This window comes from Sciurus vulgaris, assembly GCF_902686455.1.
Source record: "Sciurus vulgaris genome assembly, chromosome: 6".
Lineage (NCBI taxonomy): Eukaryota > Metazoa > Chordata > Mammalia > Rodentia > Sciuridae > Sciurus > Sciurus vulgaris.
Window position 1 is genome coordinate 108,387,398 of NC_136466.1, and position 21,279 is coordinate 108,408,676.

The 21,279-nt window shown below is 40.0% G+C and overlaps 1 protein-coding gene across 5 annotated transcripts in view; it reads right to left on the reverse strand.

Moving 5' to 3' along the window:
• PDE8B (phosphodiesterase 8B) overlaps positions 1–21,279 on the reverse strand; it is a 212,931-nt gene that overhangs the window by 57,111 nt on the left and 134,541 nt on the right. For all 5 annotated transcript variants that reach the window (XM_079143574.1, XM_079143572.1, XM_079143573.1 and 2 more), the window contains exons 6-7: positions 10,737–10,825; positions 3,708–3,786 (exon numbers count right to left, since the gene is read on the reverse strand). In XM_079143574.1, the coding sequence (XP_078999700.1) occupies positions 3,708–3,786; positions 10,737–10,825 (168 nt within the window). The remainder of the gene's footprint in view (positions 1–3,707; positions 3,787–10,736; positions 10,826–21,279) is intronic.

The following is a 21,279-nucleotide window of genomic DNA, read 5'->3' on the forward strand; positions in this document are numbered from 1 at the left end:
TATCAGTGTACCCAGGGGACACTTCAGGGACACAGGAGTAGCAAGCAAGACAACTGCTCTCTGATGAAGGTACAACTAGGTCTCTCATTCCTTGACCGCCCTGGAGTGGTGGCTTTCCTTCTGGGCATAACTTATTCATTCAAGTGCTGTCCTGGTCCCCTGTGGGAAACCAGAAGAAACTCTTTAGCAGGAAGCCCCAATCTAGCAGTCCTGGCCTGTGGTGGGCCTCTCTTCACCACCAACCACTCCATGAAATAAGGAAAAAGAAGAACATAGAAATACGAACAGGACCAGGGCTGTGGCTCAGTGATAAAGCACTTGCCTAGCCCTGGGTTCTATTCCAAGCACTGCAAAGTACATAAGTACATAATATCTCAGTTCAATGGACTGTGGCCTACGTTAGTCATCTCAGCAAGGCAGCAATTAGATATCACATCTCCTTTCCACTTATCACAATCTATTAATCAATGCTATGGCTGGAGCCATTTCTAGTCTAATCTGAAAAGTAAATGCAGTTAAATGGCACAGGAATCCACCCTTTGGGTACTAGGTTTGAGGCAGGTGAGAAAAGAGCATCCCTACAACACACTCGGGGGGTCAGCAGACCAAAGTTTCTTTCCAAATTCTGCAGGGGGTTCAGGATCTTAGAGCTATTGCCTTAGCTAACTCCTGGTTCCTGCCCCCATCCACCAATTTCTTTTTAAGGAGCACATCACCAGGGGAGAGGTCCAGTGGAGGGAACAAGCAATGCAGAACATGGGGAAAATGTAAGCACACAGATTTCTTTGGGCACCTGGGCCACAGATTTCTTTGGGCACAATTTCCATCTGTTTGCTGCTTTAGAAACAATCTTGCCAACTGTGATTACTCTTGCCCTCTACAGGGATAAGAGCAGTCATGAACCAGGTGACAAGGGGACATCTGGGGAGCTACTCCCTTGGGAACAGTGCTTCTATTACCACAATTAATAACAGGAGTTGAAGGGGTGGGGAGGAAGCTCTGAACATCAGGCGCTGTGGGGTGGCTGAAGGGGAGGAGTCCATGACATTATTTCCCCAGATCTCCAGACTCTCTCTGGGCCTGTCACTTGCACAGGGCAGCACTGTCCTCCCTATGCACGGCAGGTCATTGTTCCCACTATGGCTCCTGCTTGCAGGCTGGCCCCAGGACTCCCAGCCCACCCCTGCATGTGTTCCTCTCCTCTGGAACTTTCCCCACATGCTGTCTGCTTAGAATGCCCTTCCTCATCTCTGCCTCATCACCTCTAAGGCGTCCCTCTCCTCCTCAGACATCCTTCCTCGACCTCTGCCCAATCTCAGGTGGTGCCACTCCTAAGAGCTCTCACCAACTCCTGAGCGACTTCTAGTGTCTGAATTATGCTGAATTTAAACTGTTGTTGATTTCTCTCTCCCACTGAGAATTAAAATCCTCAAGGAAAGGGCTATTGTGGGAGTAACCTTTGGATACGCAGGGCTATCTGGTAAATATTTGATGAGTAAATAGATACTATTGGAGAACGTATTCTTCTTGTTGTTTATTGGCTATAGTCCTGTACATTTTCAAGTGTGCGTGTATGCTTTCCCCGTTGGCCTGTTAATATGGGTAGAAGTCATGGCCCCTTTTTTCACACTTGGGTTCCTATAACCTCAGAAGAAAGGAGGTACACCAGGACATGATTCTGGAAAGGCAGGCAAGTTCAAATCCTGGCTCTGCCAATTACCAGCTACATAACCATAGGGAAATGACTTAACCTCTCTGGGCTTCTGTTCCCTCATCTATAAAATGGGAACAACAGCAGTATCTGATTCAGAGGATTGTTTAAAGGAATAAATAAATATGTGTAAAATGCTTAGAACTGTGTCATAAATGTTTTAAAGAAAGTTTAGATAGTTTAATAAGAGGGAGGCAAGAAGAAAGGGATGGATGGATGGAAAGACAGATATAACAGATATTGTTCCTACCTTTTAAGTACTATCACCTAACTGCTAAAGAGCTGTAATCACAAAAAGGCACCTAACCATGCGGCTGGAGTGCCCTGAGAAGGATGCCGGTGCCAAGCGGGGACATACAGGAGACATCCTGTGCAGGATGACTCATTCTCGAATTCTACAGCACAAGGGTTATTTAGTATCCCCCTTCCATGTAACACTCTCCATCCAACTTCTCCCTTCCTCTTGCTTTGAGTTGTATATTTCAGATTGCTGGTACCTCTTTAAAAGTAAGATGGAGAGATTTCCTTAGGGAAAAAAACTGTAGTCTCATTTCAGAATCTGAGTCTCCCTTTCAGTGCAGAAACTCTCCCTGCATCTCCTGTTTCCTTCTGTTTCTGGTAGAGGCTGGGAGATGATTTCTACCCCAACAGTAACACCATCACCATATTACCTCTCCCGGGCTTTACTACCCACCATCTGCTACCCGTGGAATGAAGGACTCAGTTTCCAACTCAAGTAGTCATCAGTTAGATTACAAGTGGGGAAGGTGTGTAGAGGGCAGGGAGTCCCTTCTCCTCATTATCGAAATCACAGCCTAGTGGCCCCCCATGAATAGCCTTGAGTGTCCTGGTCTGGATGTAAATAGAGGGAAATAAGGGACTTGTGCTTGGCCTGTAATGGAAATTTGCCTGGCCTTCTCTGTGGTCCTGGAGACAGAGTTGTGGACTGGAGGGCCACTAACAGCCAGCGATATGAGGAAGCCATCAGCTCAGTTTCAGGGGCAGCAAGAAAAATTCTGAAAACACAGTCAAACAGAGAACCAGGTAGGAAGGCTGTGGAGTCAGAAAGACATGGCTACATATTTTGGTTTTAATGCTTATTACTGGGGCTTTCCTTGGACAAGTTTCTTGACCTTGCTGGGCCTAGGCCTCAATGTTTTTCATCTGTGCTACAGGGCAATTTGTATTTTTCATGGTCACTCAATGGAAATTGGATAACTTAATGAAAGTGCGGATGGCATGGTGGTCACTGATGTAACTGATCTGGGATGAAGCCAGGTGTGTCTATGTGTGCACGGCAGGCTTCAGAGGAGGCAAAGGTGAAGTTCCTGCCATGAGGGCCACCATGTGCTGACCACTGTTTTTGATGCTCCACTAATGATAGCAAGTGCTCCTCACACACAGTGACACTGCAAACCTGCTGCAGACAGGCCAGCGCCAATTAGTGGAACGTCTGTCTACCTTTCAGAGAATTTTTTAAGTGTAGATGTTTTACTCTCCAATAATTACAGTAAGAACATCTCATTTCAACAAAGCTTTGTCTACTATACACATTTTTTTAGGAAGATGACATTAGTATGAGAGTGCTTTATAATTAGAATACCGATTGCTGGCAAATAAATATCTTTGAAAACAAATCTGTTCCTATAGGCATATGTACACACACACACACACACACACACACATACACAAACACACACACACACACCTGCATTTATTCTATAATTCTGATTTATTTCTATGTAAATACTATCTTAACAGATGACCCAAAGAATTAACCCTCTCACTGTCTAAGAAATCACAGGTTCTGACATGAATTAACCATTTTTGTTCTTTATTGAATATCTAAATCTTAACTTAAGTTTATTAGTGTTATTTGCATACTTTGATTTTCCTTTATTCAAGGAAAATGTACTAATATGTGAGAATTATGGGAAAGTATTTGGAAAAGGGTAGTTCAAACTCGAATGGTTCTATTTGACCGTTCTCTCCATACCTGAATCACATGGTCATCGCTTGTTATTTCTATGGCTTCATGACAGTGGTCTAAAGCTGTAAACACTGAATTACAGGCCCTGAAAAAGATTCATGCAAAAGTTTAATGTTAGTCCCTCTATAAAAACCATTCACATTTTATCTGTTAATTTAACAGAGTAAACAGATCCTGGATTCATTAGAACCATGCACTTTTTGTTATGGTCTGAATGTTAAGTGTCCCCTCAAAATGCATGTTGGAATCTAATGACCTTTACGAGGGTGCTAAAAGGTGGGGCCTTTGGGAAGTGATTATGCCGTGGGGGCTCCGCCCACATGAATGGAGTAGTGCCCTTATAAAGGAGGTTCCAGTGCACTCACTTGTTCTTTCTAACACTTGGGAACATGGAAAGTGGCATCTATGAGGAACTAGTCTTCCCCAGACACTGAATCTACTGACCCCTTGATCTTAGACTTCCCAACCTCCAGAACTATGAGCAATAATCTTTTGTTATTTATAAATTAATCAGTTTCAAGTATATTGTTATAGCAGCCCAGAGATGAAAACATTTATTAATGTTCTTTAAAAAAATAGTTTTTCAAAATAAATGCATAAACAAAAGAATATATATCTGTATTTATGATTCAAAAAGAAGAACTGCAATTCAGCAAAATTTGAATGAACTATTCATGTGCTGAATGAAACTTAGACACTGACCCCAGAGAATAAGGATGCAGATGAAACTGCCTTGTAAGTCTCGTATGTTCTACATTAGTGATATTCCATTTCCTTCACAATTCTGGTCATGGAGAAGTCAAGTCCCCATCAGTTAGGAAAATCTAATTAGGCCCAAATTGGATCTGAAGCATTCTGGCCTTTTGGAACAGACACAAAAATATTTTTTTCTCCTTTTTTACTTTTGTGATGTTACCTTGCTTCCAACCATACCCACTGGTATGAGGAAATGCAGACAGGGCAGAGTCCCCTTGCCCAGTTCATTATACCTATGCACCCTGCAGGTGGCACTTTTCTTGATGACCTTCCCTTTATATGTGGGAAACCAGGAGCTTGACTTGTGGTTATAATTTTAACTAACTTCCCAATATAGAGCAATTCCAAATACAGTAAATTATTTACTGTCATACACAGCAATTTTGAAGCTAGAGCTCTGTTATTTATATTGACTATCACAAACTCAGCAAAGCCTTTCTTATACTTCATAAAAATAAAACAAAAAGTGTTGATTTACTGGATTGATACTTCTTTTTCTTATAAAACAAACTCTTATCATGTTTTCCACTCATCAAGGCAGTCTTACTTTGCCACCCTGTTTTGATCTGTTTACGAGGAAAAAGACAAAAAGCTCTGAGTGAAATCTGGCTCTGTATTTTTCCAGTTACAGAATCTTGTACAAATTTTCATCTTTTTTGGCCCTTGGTTTCCTCATCTATAAAATGAGTATGATGATGTATTTCACAGGTTTTTGTTGGGATCAGAAAGGATGATTTGTGTGAGGCATATATCTGATATGGAACTATACTGTATAAGAATTCAATACATGGTAACTGTTATTATTTGTAAGATCACAGAGTAATATTTCTTTGTTCTCTAAGGCTTTCAAAAACCTTTGGTGAAAACAAAAATGAATCATAACCTATCTTTTCTCATGAGTATAGCTAAAATGTCAAACCAAAAACTGCATTCAAGAAGAGTAAGGTAACACGCGTGCAGAGTGAAGAATTTTAGTCTGCTGACGGAGTGAGTTTCTATGGTTGCAGAGACGAGGGTTATCAGTGTATGATGGGAAGCAAAACAATGAACCATGATATGGGTGAGCACAGCAGAGGCGAGGAACTGCCTAACAGGACAGAAATTCCTGAGGGGTGCAGACTGTATCCTTATTTCGATGCGCCAGTCTACCTAATTTAAACTGCTTGCTGTTCTATTACCGTCATTGCATTTGTAAACAGTCATTTTAAGTAAGGAAAAAAAAAAAAAAAAAGAGGAAGCTCAAGGCTGTCACCAACATCAGTGCCGTATTGCTTCTTGAGGGGCAAGAAAAGTCAGCCTTAACAAAGGGACTTTCCAGGCACCTGGTCTAGAACGGAGCTCAGCAACACAGGAAAGCATTTCTGGGCAGTAACTGCCTCTCAGAAGTTACACATGGAAAAACACACTCTGTGTGGGCTAATTTGTCAACTTGGAGAGCTAGATAATTAAGTTCTAATTAACACATTTTATCAAATGATAAATTCCTCTCTAGCTAAAGTATTTTCCCTAAGGTGCCTGTATGTTTCAACTAAGTATATAAACAGATACTTGATACTATTATCATCTTGTCAATATAAGCTGTGGCCTTTATGTAGGATCTTAGATCAAGCCCCAGAACTGATCTATTAAACATTCATCTTATGATTATCTGCAAAGCATAAAATCTTCCACAGGTATTGATGCTCAAGAGGACACAGCAAAGTCTTATACTGACAGTTGATGTGAAAGGATACTACTGATGGGAGCAACATATTATTCTCCCTCTTACCTTCACCATGACAAATACGACTGGCTGCAAAATTTATATGGACTTTTAACCTCCTTTGGTTGATGGCTCTATTTAAATAAACCTGCAGCAAAATGGGGTAATCAATTTGAGTCATGTTCCTAGAGTTTGAGAACTTAATTGCCTGTATTAATTATTCATACTCTTCAAGCAGAAGAACCTTAGCTTTATTAATTTTCTGTTCTTGGGAACCATATAACTGCTTCTCAAATGTCTTTATTTTTATCCTTCAGGTTAAGAAGTTGGAAAACTGGAAAAAGAAACAAGGGAAAGGACGGTATCCTAGGTGCAGAAATCTAGGTAGTACGGGTAACATGACTATTTCCTATGCATTTTCCCCTGCTGCCCCTGGTATTGGGGATTGAACCTAGGAGCCTTTTACCATGAGATACATCCCTGGGCATTTTTATTTAGGTATTTTTTTAATGTTGAGACAGGGTCTCTCTAAGTTTCCCAGGCTAACCTCGAACTTGCCATCCACAGCCTCCTGAGTATCTGGGGTTAAGGTTGTGTCACTGTGCTTGGCTTCCCCTGTACCTTCTTAAAGGCCTTAAAGGTTTAAGGGAAAAGGTAAATAACAGGGTGGGCAGGGAGAAAGTCTATAAAGAATGTAGTGCTATGATAGATTGCAAGAGCTCAAGATTGAAAAGCAATATGCCTGATCCTACTCCAGCTCAGCCATCAACAGGTAGGGTGGCAAGAGGCCCCTGGTTCTGCCCATTGTGGCTGGGTGAATATGTGATCTCCTGCGTCCCTGTGAAATGTGCTCTGTCTGCGTACTACCAAAGCATACACACCACACATACTGAAGCCTCCCAGAACAAGGGTTGGGCTGGGAAAGGCAGTGGTTGGAAGGGAGAAAATTCTAGACACATTCTAGTTCACATTCAAGCAAGAGTTTGGAATTGAGTGGAGGGGGAAAGTGGCAAAGGAAGGGATCATAGACTTGCTTCTTGTTCCTAAACAATGATGCAGAAGGAGCTGGTTATCTTAAGTGTTCACAACTCTGCTTCACTCCTGGACCTCAATGGCTGTCACACAGGGCCCAAGTGAGGATAAAGTGCTCTACAAATGACTGTTAATACTGAGCAAGGAAGGATTCCATGGGATACAGAGTGTTGCCCATCAGAAACTTTGATTCTTTTGAAACTGAGGACTACTACCATCCTATGATTTGGAGGACAATAAACATGATGATTTGGGTGTAAACCTATACTGACTAATGATGGAAGAATAGCTGGAACTGCATTAATATAAATGGATCAGCTGAAACTCCTGATGATTAACTAAATCATTATCTTTATTTTAGACAAAATAGGTCTTTTCATGATAAAGAGGCATAAGAACATTAGAAGAGACAAATGGTCCTCATTTAGCCCAGATTATCCTAGACACTGCCTTTCATGAATTCTTCTGTTCAGCAGAGTAATTCATCAAATGTACACAGAAATGTTATTTAGATCTTACATCTTTAAAAAGTTATTCTACATAAAAGAATCTTAAAATCAGACCACATACTGTGTTTGATCTGATCAGACATGCATGATCTTTTATTTTTTCTTGGTGAAGTAAATATGCTCACCATACATGATGTTCTGGACAGTTGTATCTATAACAGACATCATACTGCTGTACACACTATGTCCTTGAAGAATGACAGTCATGTTACATATTTAGCTACAGCTGGGGGCGGAATTGTAGGGAAAAGTATTACATAATTAGACTATAATTATTCTGGCATTGTATAATAAAGAGCTCATTTCCCATTCTAACAAATGACATAGTCATTTGCCTCCCTCAGGGTGCAGGTAGATGTTCTTGATGTCCTTGAACACCCCAAAGAGCTGGAGGGAGGTCACGGTCTGGGTCACTGTTCACTTATCTGCTGGGCCCTGGTTTTGGTAGACCCAGGAGATTTACATGTACATACATGTACATACCCACAAAGGGCGAGAACTTAGGTAAGGCAGAGAGACAGAAATAGCTTAAAAAATCAATAGTATAGAAAGTAAGAGGATCTGAGAGTTAGGAAAGCTCTCCTTCCTGGAGCCACAGCCTCCTGTGTCAAGTCCACTCACCAGCTTCATACTGATTTGTATTTAGAACTTACATCTTTTCATTATGATCTCAGCAATGGGTTCAACTCCTCCAACCAATTCCAGGCAGTGAGGGCTGAGAAGTCATGGTACTAACACAGTGGTAGAAACTTCGAGTGTTTGAATCTGATAAGTCCCCCTGAGAAATTTTCAGCATTGTGGGTCTAAGAAGATTTCATAAGCACAGCAACCTGAAGCCTTTTCTTAAAACTTTGTGTTGGCTGGGTGTGTTCGTTTCAAATTGGTAGGCCTGCTGTGTCCTGCCTGCTATGGACAAGGTGCCCCTAAAATTTCTGAGATAGCCCCCAATGCCAGTGTGTAGTGCAAAATCTGTACCAGGGTCCCTCCTGGCATCTAAACACCTATCTAAAATAAAATGACGGAACTGTTTGCCAAAGCTATAGAGTGTTGGGCTGTTCATTCTTTATTGGAGATAATGCACAAAGAATTAAGCAACAATGAAATTTCTTTTTCTAAGTTTATTGTAAAAACATCTCAGATAAAAATACTAAGACTTCCTGCCCTCAACTAAAGCAACAGAGACCACTAGGAATATAAACAATTAATGTACATTATTAAAAAGCATAAATCACTGAAGTAAAGACAATGTGGTTTTTTAGAAAAATTCTAAGAAGTCCTGTGAAGCCAAAAAACATACAGATGAAAAGAAATCAAAGGATTTAACTCACTTAAACATTCAAAAAGTCTTTGGCAATATTCCTCACCAAAGGCTTTGAAATATCAGAATTCCTCAAATATCTGAATCCCCACTGGTTTGACATTCTTTTAAAATACTTTTCCATTCAAAAACAATATTTATCTTAACACTTTATTTCTTAAAGCTCTTTATTCACCAAAAAGCAACTTCTCAGATCAGGGTGCACCCAGCAGGGGGACTTGCTTCTGGAAGTTTATGCCAATCAATTTTGCTTCCCAGGGACAGAAAAGAGTTAGGTTTAAAAGGGTTTTTGTTGCTGAGCTTGGTAAGACATGGCTGTAATCTCAGCTACTTAGGAGGCTGAGGCAGGAGGATCATAAATTCAATGCCAGCCTGGCTTTGAATAAAAAAAGAGTTGGGGATAGAGTGTCCTTGGTCAATACCCAGTACTGGAGAAAAAAGCAGGAGAGATTGTAATCTTTGAACACAAATTAAGTAATCAAGATAAGAAGTAAAATCATTAGAAGGGCTGGGGATGTAGCTCAGTGGCAGAACACTTGCCTAGCTTGCGTGAGGCCCTGGGTTTGACCCCCCACCACACACGAATACCTTATCATTACGGGGAGATGCTAACTTGCTAATTTTGCACTGGGCATTAAACTACCAGTGACCTCTCAGTTGGCCAGAAAGAGAAGCTCTGCAGGGCTTTCCTGAGATGCCAGGAGGCTTTGAAGGACTGGCCCTCCAGGGAGGGGGGGATGGGTAGAAAAGAACTTCCTGCCTTTCCCCGCTAGCTTGAGGACGGCAGGTTGAAGAAATGAGGGTCCTGAGAGTAAACTAAAGCAGAAACCAGACAGGCACTTAGATTCTGATAGTCCAAGAGAGCCCAGAACCAGAATATGCCACCACCCAGCATATGGCCAGCAGCAGACAGAACAGAATCCCAGCTTGGAACTAAGCACCAGTGAGAAGGCTCCTCTTAAAGCACATTAAATTAAAACTATAAGGAGAACTCACATCTATTTCTTTTCTTCTTTTTTTTTTTGTTTTTTTTTTTTTTGGTACTGGGGATTAAACTTAGGGGCACTCGACCAGTGAACCACATCTCCAGCCCTATTTTGTATTTTATTTAGAAACAGGGTCTCACTGAGTTGCTTAAATGCTTGCTTTTGCTGAGGCTGGCTTTGAACTTGCAATTCTCCTGCCTCAGCCTCCTGAGCCGCTGGGATTACAGGCATGCGCCACTGCACCTGGCTGAATTTCTCAAAGATACTTTGTGCATACTGAGGATGGAAAGAGAGTTCCTGACATTACTATTGTGGCTACACAGCAATTATTAAAACTAGCATAATAATGTTCCCATTGGTTTGCCTCTAGTAGAGAATTTAAGCAGAATTTATAAATGTTCTAAGTAGAAAACAGAAAGTAACCCTCAAAGGCTATTCTTAATCTTGGTCTAACTATGTGAAAATTAAATAGAAATTTTTCTAGTTATAATTTTAAAACTACTGTAAATAGTGGAAAAATATTATCAAAAGAAGAAATACTTCTAATTTATTTCATTGTATCAGTGGGCCTCTAGTTTAGATACTGCTGTTGGCCAGCTGCCATTAATCATTTAACAGTTTCAAAATCCCTGGGATTTGGCTATGAACCTATGAATATCAGCCTGTTGACAGATAAGATTTTGTAAAGAATTGCTAACCTCGTGGTACCTACAGCCTTGTTTTGCTACTTACCGTAATTTGAACTGTGAGCGAACTTCCCCATGTTCTATTTGAATCAGTTCATTATAGCAAGCAATTATGCTGCTATTCTCCATAAATCTCTGAAAATAAAGCAAAGATAATACATAAGACATCTTCAATTATTTCTTAGAGAGTCAAATAGAAAAATTTAACAGTTGTTCCTACCCGCTAGGTAACTGTTATATAAGCCATCTAGTAGGTAGGATGAGATGAAATAGAAAATCTGTCAAGGAGTTTGAAATGCTTATTTAAATGTATGAGAAACATAGAAGGTAATGCTTACATTTAGTTCCCTTTATAACAAAAGTGGGATAAAATAGTTACAGGAAAATAAACACACAAGGACTTCAAATGCCACTCCCAAAGCATTAAAAATACTGAAATTTCTTTGCTTCATATTGCACTAAAGAAAATCAGCTAAAACCCAAAACAACATATTCAGTATGCACCACACTATCAATGATCTCTTTCAAGGGGAGAGGCTGTTCTATGCTTCTTTCCTAATCTTCCAAGCGCCTAATGCAGAGCTCCTTTAAAAATCAGTGAGATCAGGAGCTGGGGTTGTGGCTCAGAGCTTGCCTAGCATGTGAGGCACTGGGTTTGATCCTCAGCACCACACACATGAAATAAATAAAATAATTATGTCCATCTACAACTAAAAATATTAATTTTTTTTTAAAAGCACAATGAAAGTTGGGCACAGCAGTGCATGCTGTGATTCCAATTACTCAGGAGGATCACAAGTTCAAAGTCAGCCTGGGCAACTTAACAAGACTGTTAAATAAAATAAAATAAAGAGATGGGATGTAGTTCAGGGGTAAAGTGCACGAGACCCTGAGGTCAAACCCATTGCCACAGGAAAAAAAAATTGTGGCATGTACATAAAATGAAATATTATTCAAGCCATAAAATGGGAATAAAATATTGATACATGCTACGACATACATGAACCTCAAAAAATTAAGTGAAGGAAAACAATCACAAAAATTCATATATTGTATGATACCATTTACACAGAATATCTAGAATAGGTCAATACACAGAGAAAGAATGTAGACTGGTGGTTACCAGGGTTGCAGAGAGGAAGACTGGGAGTTACTACTTAATGGGAAAAGAGTTTCTATTTGGGGCTCATGGAAGAGGTGGTGGTTGCACAATCTGGTCAATAAGCTAAATGCCGTGAACTGCTCACTTTCAAATGCTTAATTTTAGTTTCATTGTAATTTTTAAAACAGAAGACTTTCATGTATTTATAAAAAAAATAGTGGATGAGTGAATAGACAGACAAATGCTAGAGCCAAAGGAAATGCAATACACAGGCATTCATCAAAGAAGCATTAAGCACCCACTCACAGTAGGCATGAGATGCTAAAGCCCAGCACTCCGAGGAGAGTAGGGTCTTTTTACTTAACAATCCCAAGTAATTTGTAAAATATTCTTTATATATATCACATTACTTGTAGCAAATATAAGAAAATGAGTACTTCATTTATATGAATACAATGATAATGAGAAATGATTAATTCAGAAAAAATAACAAAAATGTCAAGGAAACAGACTTAAGGACAATTCTACTTAAGAATGGGGAATATGACTAGCGTTTTTCATTACCTTTTTTTTTCTTCCTTTTTTGGTATGTGTGTGTGAGTGGTACTGGGGATTGAATCCAAGGGTACTCTACCCCTGGGCTTTTCATTTTTAAAATTTTGAGACAGGATCTTGCTAAGTTGCCCAGGTTGCCCTTGAACTCAGATCTTCAGGCCTCAGTCTTCTTAGTAACTGGGATTATAGGTGTGCATTGCTGTGCCTGACTTGAAAATATATTGCATTTTAACTTATAAAAAATACACACCGCCATTTTGAGACAATAGCCAGGACCCGTAGGACCCCTGGCTGAACTGACTGAGCCCTGTCTCCAGGATCCCTCAGCCTGACCGATCACTCCCTGCCTCTGAGACCCTCACATCAACTGACTGCTCCCTGCCCCCAGGACCCCAAGACCAACTGACGACGCCCTATCACCGGGACCCCAGACGGACTGATTGCACCCAGCCTCCAGGATCTCACAACCACACCAAACACACCGGACCTCCAGGACCCCTGCCGGACCAATCACATCCCGTCTCCAGGACCTCCAGCTGACCACGTCCACCCCTGAGCTGCAGCTCCCCATTTGCCAACACATTTTGAAGCCAGAGCAGCCATCTTGGATAATCCTGGAAGCCTTAGCTCCGATCCTTGGGTGGGGCAAATCCCATCCTGAGACGCCTGCTGGAGGCTTGAAGCTCATTGTCAGGTACTTCTCATGCATCAGGCTACTGAACACTGGGAGGTTTCATTAGTATATGACTGTTATACAGTCGATTTTCGTTTTTCTCCTTTTTAAAAAAAATTTAAGTTTTTATTTCTTTATTTTTCCTGCTTTCTTTTCCTTTTGTTTACCTGTTCCCTCAGAGTCTCTTTCTCCCTTTTTTGCATGCTAACATCTGATTTCTTTTGATTACACTCTCACCCTTTCTATTTTCTAGAACTTCTGTATATTCTTTTCTTATCCCATTAACAGCCACATTCTACATCCCTCTGCATCCTCTTTGTCCTCCATTAGAAACTGCAGACCTTATTGCAAACCTGTTTGTTTTACCAAAGATAACATTTGAACTCACTTTATTTATTATGACAATTTTGTTATTGTCCCCATAGGGGCTATTTGGTCTAGGATCGCATAGTGTCTGGTTTGGGCACTGCTAATATTGATCTCCCCTTAAAGAAAGGGTTTTGGAAACCTATAGGGCCACTATAAGCCTATAGGGGGAAATCTGCAATACCCCAGATCTGCACTGCTAGAGGGGAAGATACATGAACAACATGAAAAAACAAGGGAAGAAAATGATCCAAACAAAACTAGATTCTATAGTAATAGAATCCAATGACAGTATGATAGAAGAAATGCCAGAAAAGGACTTCAGATTATACATGATTAAGATGATTCGCAAAGCAAAGGATGAGATAAGAGAGGAAATGCAGGCAATGAATGATAATACCAATAAGCTGAAAGAGCACCTGCAGGAAGCAAAAGATCATTTCAACAAAGAGATAGATATTCTCAAAAAAAACCAAATGGAAATCGTTGAAATGAAGGAGACAATAAACCAAATAAAAAACTCAATGGAAAGCATCACCAACAGACTGGACCACTTGGAAGACAGAACCTCAGACAATGAAGACAATATATTTGATCTTGAAAATAAAGTCGCCCAAACAGAGAAGATGGTAAGAAATCATGAACAGAATCTCCAAGAACTATGGGACATCATGAAAAGACCAAATTTAAGAATTATTGGGATTGAGGAAGGCACAGAGATACAAACCAAAGGAATGAACAACCTATTCTGTGAAATAATATCAGAAAATTTTCCAAACCTGAAGAATGAAATGGAAAATCAAATATAAGAGGCTTACAGGACACTAAATGCACAGAATCATAATAGATCCACACCAAGGCACATTATAATGAAAATGCCTAACATTTAAAATAAAGATAGGATTTTGAAGGTCGCGAGAGAAAAGCATCAAATTACATATAGGGGGAGACCAATACGGATAGCAGCCGACTTCTCAACCCAGACTCTAAAAGCTAAAAGGGCCTGGAACAACATATTTCAAGCTCTGAAAGAACATGGTGGCCAACCAAGAATCCTATACCCAGCAAAACTAACCTTCAGATTTGAAGATGAAATAAAATCCTTCCATGATAAACAAAAGTTAAAAGAATTTACAAATAGAAAGCCTGCACTACAGAATGTTCTCAACAAAATATTCCATGAGGAGGAAATGAAAAACAACAATGGAGGTCAGCAAAGGGAGGAACTACCTTAGAGAAAAACCACTCAAAGGAAAAACCAAGCCAACTTAAAAACCAAAAATAAACCAAATGACTGGGAATATAAATCATTTCTCAATAATAACCCTGAACGTTAATGGCCTAAACTCCTCAATCAAAAGACACAGACTGGCAGAATGGATTAAAAAGAAAGACCCAACAGTATGCTGCCTGCAAGAGACTCATCTCATAGAAAAAGACATCCACAGACTCAAGGCGAAAGGATGGGAAAAAACCTACCACGCACATGGACTCAGTAAAAAAGTGGGGGTTTCCAACCTTGTATCAGATAAAGTGGACTTTAAGCCAAAGTTAGTCAGAAGGGATAAAGAAGGACATTTCATACTGCTTAAGGGAACCATAAATCAGGAAGACATAATGATAGTAAATATTTATGCCCCAAACAATGGTGCATCCCTGTACATCAAACAAATCCTTCTCAATTTCAAGAATCACATAGACCACAACACAATAATTCTGGGCGACTTTAACACACCACTGTCACTACTAGATAGATCTTCCAAACAAAATCCAACCAAAGAAACCATAGAACTCAATAACACAATCAATAACCTAGACTTAATAGTCACATTCAGAATATTCCATCCATCAATGAGCAGATACACTTTCTTCTCAGCAGCACATGGAACCTTCTTGAAAATAGACCATGTGTTATGCCACAAAGCAGCCCTTAGGAAATGCAAAAAAATCGAGATACTGCCCTGTGTTCTATCAGATCATAATGGACTGAGAGTAGAAATCAATGACAAAATAAAAAAAGGAAATTACTCCAACACTTGGACACTAAACAATATGCTTTTGAATGAAACATGGATAACAAAAAACATCAGGGAGGAGATTAAAAAATTCTTAGAGGTCAATGAGAACAATGATACAACATATCAAAATCTCTGGGACACTATGAAAGCTGTACTAAGAGGAAAATTCATTGCATGGAGCGCATTCCAGAAAAGAATGAAAAGTTAACAATTAAATGACCTAACATTGCAGCTCAAAGCCCTAAAAAAAGAAGAACAGAATAATAGCAAAAGTAGTAGAAGACAGGAAATAATTAAAATCAGAGCTGAAATCAATGAAATTGAAACAAAAGAAATGATTCAAAAAATTGACATAACAAAAAGTTGGTTCTTTGAGAAAGTAAACAAAATAGATAAACCCTTAGCCACACTAACAAAGAAAAGAAGAGAGAACACTCAAATTACTAAAATACATGATGCAAAAGGAAATATCACGACAGAGACCACTGAGATACAGAACATAATAAGAACCTACTTTGAAAATCTGTATTCCAACAAAATAGAAACTACCGAAGATATTGACAAATTTCTAGAGACATATGCTCTGCCCAAACTGAACCAGGAGGACATACACAATTTAAACAGATCAATATCAAGCAATGAAATAGAAGAAGCCATTAAAAATCTACCATCCAAGAAAAGCCCAGGACCAGACGGATTCTCAGCCGAGTTCTACAAGACCTTCAAAGAAGAACTCATTCCAATACTTCTCAAAGTATTCCAGGAAATAGAAAAGGAGGGCACCCTACCAAACTCATGCTATGAAGCTAATATCACCCCCATACCCAAACCAGGAAAAGACACATCAAGGAAAGAAAATGTTAGACCAATATCCTTGATGAATATAGATGCAAAGATCCTTAACAAAATATTGGCAAACCGTATCCAAAAACATATTAAGAAAATTGTGCACCACGATCAAGTGGGGTTCATTCCTGGAATGCAAGGATGGTTCAACATTCGCAAATCAATAAACATAATCCATCATGTCAGTAGACTTAAGGATAAAAATCATATGGTTATTTCAATTGATGCAGAAAAAGTGTTTGACAAAATCCAACACCCCTTCATGCTTAAAACACTAGAAAAAATAGGGATTGCAGGAACATACCTGAACATTATAAAGGCTATTTATGCTAAGCCCATGGCCAACATCATTCTTAATGGAGAAAAACTGAAACCATTCCCTTTATTTTTTTTATTTTTTTTTTTTAAATTGAACACAATTATTTTTTATTGAATTTAACATACATTGCATTATTACAAGAACAGGTGAACTATAGTCACTTCCACAAGGTCTTCAAGAAAGTCAATTAAAATGTACTTCAGAGACTTAATGTATGACAGAAAAGAAGCAGGTAAGTCAAAGGAAGATGAACAAAGATTGCCAAAGAATAAGACAGTTTTTCTTTTTCTCTAAACTTTTAATTGGTCAGGCTTTCATCCATGGGTTCTTCATCAATAGATTCCACAGAATAATAAAATATTTTAAAATTCCATCTGTACTGAACACATACAGATCTTACTTTTGCTCATCATTGTGTCTTAAATAATATAGTAATTATTTATGTAACATTTACACTGTATTAGGTATCATCGGTAACCTAGAGATGATTTAAAGTATATGGGAGGATATCGGTAGATTATATGTAAATACTAGCCATTTTATAAAGGGACATTAGCATTCACAGATGTTACTATCCTTGGGAAACTCTGAACCATTACCTCATGGATACTAAAGGATAGCTGCATCTTATATTTACATGTGCTATTTTATTATTTAGACATCCTGAATTCCTAATTAATATTTCAAAAAGAGTTAGTGGAGAGAAATACATGAATCTTGTCTTTATTTATATGGTGACAGACATTTTACATTGCTAAGTATAAATTGGCTTTACTTCTAGCTGCATGTTTCAAAATCATATAGTTTACATGATGTGTCCACAAATAGAAATACAAACAATTGAAGGTGGATTTTATATTTTGCACAATGCCTATCTCATCTCAAAAACTACAAAGAGAGCTCCAAGTGGATTAAAATATTGTTTTATTTTAAGTAAATGCTTTTCCTGAGTTTTCTTACAATGATATAATTCTAATAATTTGTATATTATACTAAAGTGCTACATAAAACTCTTTTTTTTCAGATTCTACTTATGATTTTTCCAAAACAAAAATTTCTGACTTTGAAAAAATATTAGGCATATTCCACAAGTGTCTATGTATTTGCCCCAGTGTTTAAGAAAACAAAGTAAACAGTAGAAAAGTTGTGTGAAACCACATTGTATTGTCTACTTCCTTCTTTTAGTAATGAAAACACTTTAGGGTTTCTCAAAAGAAGAAGGAGAAAAACTAATCACTCCATATTTACCTCTAAGAATTTTTAAATTTCCTTCCTAATATCTTCTGTTATCCATTCATCATATAATAGCATATTGTTTAATCTCCAGATGTTGGAATAGTTTCTGTGTTTTACTCTTTCATTTATTTCTAACTTCAATCCATTATGATCTGATAGAATACGTGCTAGTGTCTCTATCTTCTTGTATTTGCTAACATTAGCTTTGTGGCATAATATATGGTCTATTTTAGAGAAGGATCCATGTGCTGCTGAGAAAAAAGTGTATTCACTCTTGGTTGGATGGTATATTCTATAAATGTCCGTTAAGTCTAAATTATTGATTGTGTTGTTGAGATCTATGGTTTCTTTGTTCAATTTTTGTCTGGAAGATCTGTCCAGTGGTGAGAGCAGCGTGTTAAAATCACCTAGTATTATTGTGTTGTGGTCTATTTGGTTTCTGAAATTGAGAAGGATTTGTTTGACGTACATAGATGAGCCACTGTTTGGGGCATAGATGTTTATGATTGTTATATCTTGCTGATTTATGCTTCCCTTAAGCAGTATGAAATGACCTTCTTTATCCCTTCTGACTAACTTTGGCTTGAAGTCCACATTATCAGAAATGAGGATGGATACTCCAGCTTTTTTGCTGAGTCCATGTGCATGGTATGTTTTTCCCCATCCTTTCACCTTTAATCTATGGGTATCTTTTTCTATGAGGTGAGTCTCTTGCAGACAACATATTGTTGGATCTTTCTTTTTAATCCAGTCTGCCAGTCTATGTCTTTTGATTGATGAATTCAGGCCATTAACATTCAGGGTTATTATAGAGAAATGATTTGGTTTCCCGGTCATTTGGTTCATTTTAAAAATTTTGTTTATTTATTTGTTTGACACAACTTGTTTCCTCCTTTATTTGACAATTCCTTTAGGATAATTCCTCCCTTTGCTGATTTGCTTCTTTGTTTTTCATCTCTTCCTCATGGAATATTTTGTTGAGAATGTTCTGTAATGCTGGCTTTCTTTTTGTAAATTCTTTTAGCTTTTGTTTATCATGGAAGGATTTTATTTCATCGTCAAATTTGAAGGTAAGTTTTGCTGGGTATAAGATTCTTGGTTGGCATCCATTTTCTTTGAGGGCTTGAAAAATGTTGTTCCAGGACCTTCTAGCTTTTAGGGTCTGGATTGAAAAATCTGCTGATATGCGTATTGGTTTCCCCCTGAATGTAATTTGGTTCTTTTCTCTCACAGCCTTTAAAATTCTGTCTTTATTTTGTATGTTAGGTATTTTCATTATAATGTGCCTTGGTGTGGGTCTGTTGTAATTTTGTGTATTTGGAGTCCTGTAAGCCTCTTGAACTTGATTTTCCATTTCATTCTTCAGATTTGGGAAATTTTCTGATATTATTTCATTGAATAGGTTGTTCATTCCTTTGGCTTGTTTCTCTTGACCTTCCTCAATCCCAATAATTCTTAAATTTGGCCTTTTCATGATATCCCATAGTTCTTGTAGATTCTGTTCATGATTTCTTACCATCTTCTCTGTTTGTTCAACTTTGTTTTCAAGGTTAAATATTTTGTCTTCAATGTCTGAGGTTCTGTCTTCCAGGTGTTCTATCCTATTGGATATGCTTTCTATGGAGTTCTTAATTTGGTTTATTGTTTCCTTCATGTCAAGGATTTCTGTTTGGTTTTTTTTTCAATATCTCTAACTCTTTATTGAAATGATCTTTTGCTTCCTGTATTTGCTCTTTTAACTGTCGATTGGTGCGATCATTCAATGCTTGCATTTGCTCTTTCATCTCATCGTTTGCTTCTCTGATCATTTTAATTATGTACATTCTGAACTCCTTTTCTGTCATTTCTTCTGCCATGCTGTCATTGGGTTTTATTGATGTAACATCTAGATTTGTTTGCAGCATTTTCTTTCCTTGTTTTCTCATATTGTTCAGATATCAGTGGACCGCTGAGATATTGCAGATTTCCTCTGTTGATTTACAATGTCCCTGAAGAGTTCTATATATATCCCCTCTTAGCCTTCAGTAGGCTGAAGTCTTGGAGGAAGTTGATAATGCGGTGCTCCACAAGGAAGCTGCCTCTCTAGGAGTGGTGGCCTTCAGGTGGGGTATATTCCCTGCTAGTGGGCAGAGGTGCCTCCACTTGTTGACCAATGGTCATCCAAAGGGGACCTAGGCTGTGGGCTGAGGCAAGGCCTGTTTGGGCCTGTGTCTCTGGTTTTACCGTCCTTGTGGGGAAACCTCACCAGGCAGGGAAGACTCACCCAGTGGGGAGATCTCGCTGGTCAGTTTCCTCCTAGAGGTTCCCCTCAATTTACAGCTACTGCCTGGGCTGGGCTGCCTTCCTCTGCAAAGTTTCCAGGGGCCCGGCCCTACCTCCTGGGCCTGGGAGCCTCACCCTTTGCAGATGAATCTCCTTAGGCTGCCCCTCCTCAGAGAATTTGCCCACAGGCCTGGAACCTTCGCTCCGCCCTAAGCCTGTCTCTGTGCGGCTCTTCCACCCAGAAGCCTCCTAGATCCTGGGACCCTGTTCTGCACCTAATCGCCTGGCTGCGTGGCCCCTCCTCTGAGCAGCCACCTGTGGCCCCGAACAATCGCTCTGAGTCCCAGAGACCCGCCACAGGCCTCTTCCTCCAGACAGCCACCCAGTATGCCGGTGCGGTCACTAGGAGTCCAAGAAACTCACTTCATGCCTCCTCCTCCCACCAACCACCCGTAGCCCGGGGCAATCAATCACTCCGAGTCGAAGTGACCCTCCCCGTTCCTCCTCCTTCTCCAGATAACCCCCCGGGTGTTTAGGAGCAGTCCCTCTGAGTGGCTCTGAATCCACGTGACCCGCTGCACGGGTCCTCTGGGCACCGCCCGGAGCTCAGGTGCGGCCACTCAAGACCAAGCGTCCCACCACACTTCTCCTCCAGGCAGCCCCCCTGTGTTCAGGAGCTGTCACTTTAAGACCAAACAACTCACCACTCGCCTTCTCCTCTGAGCAGCCGCCTGGAGCGCTAATGCAGTCACTGCGAGTCCAAAGGACCCGCCGCGCTCCTTCTCCTCCTTCTCCTACTCCTCCGGGCAGGCCCCGGGGTTCAGAAGTGGTCAGAGTCCAAACAGCTCGCCACGCAGCCCCTTCTCTGGCAACCGCTTGTAGCTCTGGTGTAGTCACCCGAATCCAAGCGGCCGCTCCTCTTCCTCCTTGTCCTCAGGGCAGGCCCCGGTGTTCAGAAGCGTCGTTCTGATTCCAAACAGCTCGCCGCGCGGCTTCTCCTCTGGCAACCGCCTGTAGCTCTGGTGCAGTCTCTCCGAATCCAAGTGGCCACGCTCCTCTCCTCCTCCTCAGGGCAGGCCCCGGTGTCCTGAGTCCACACAGTTCTCCTTGCCACTCTTCCCCTGGGCAGCCGCCGGAGCCCCAGTGGCTGCTCCGAGTCCCAGCGCTGTGCCGAGCGGCCTCCTTTACGGCGCTCCCAGCTGTCCGAGTTCA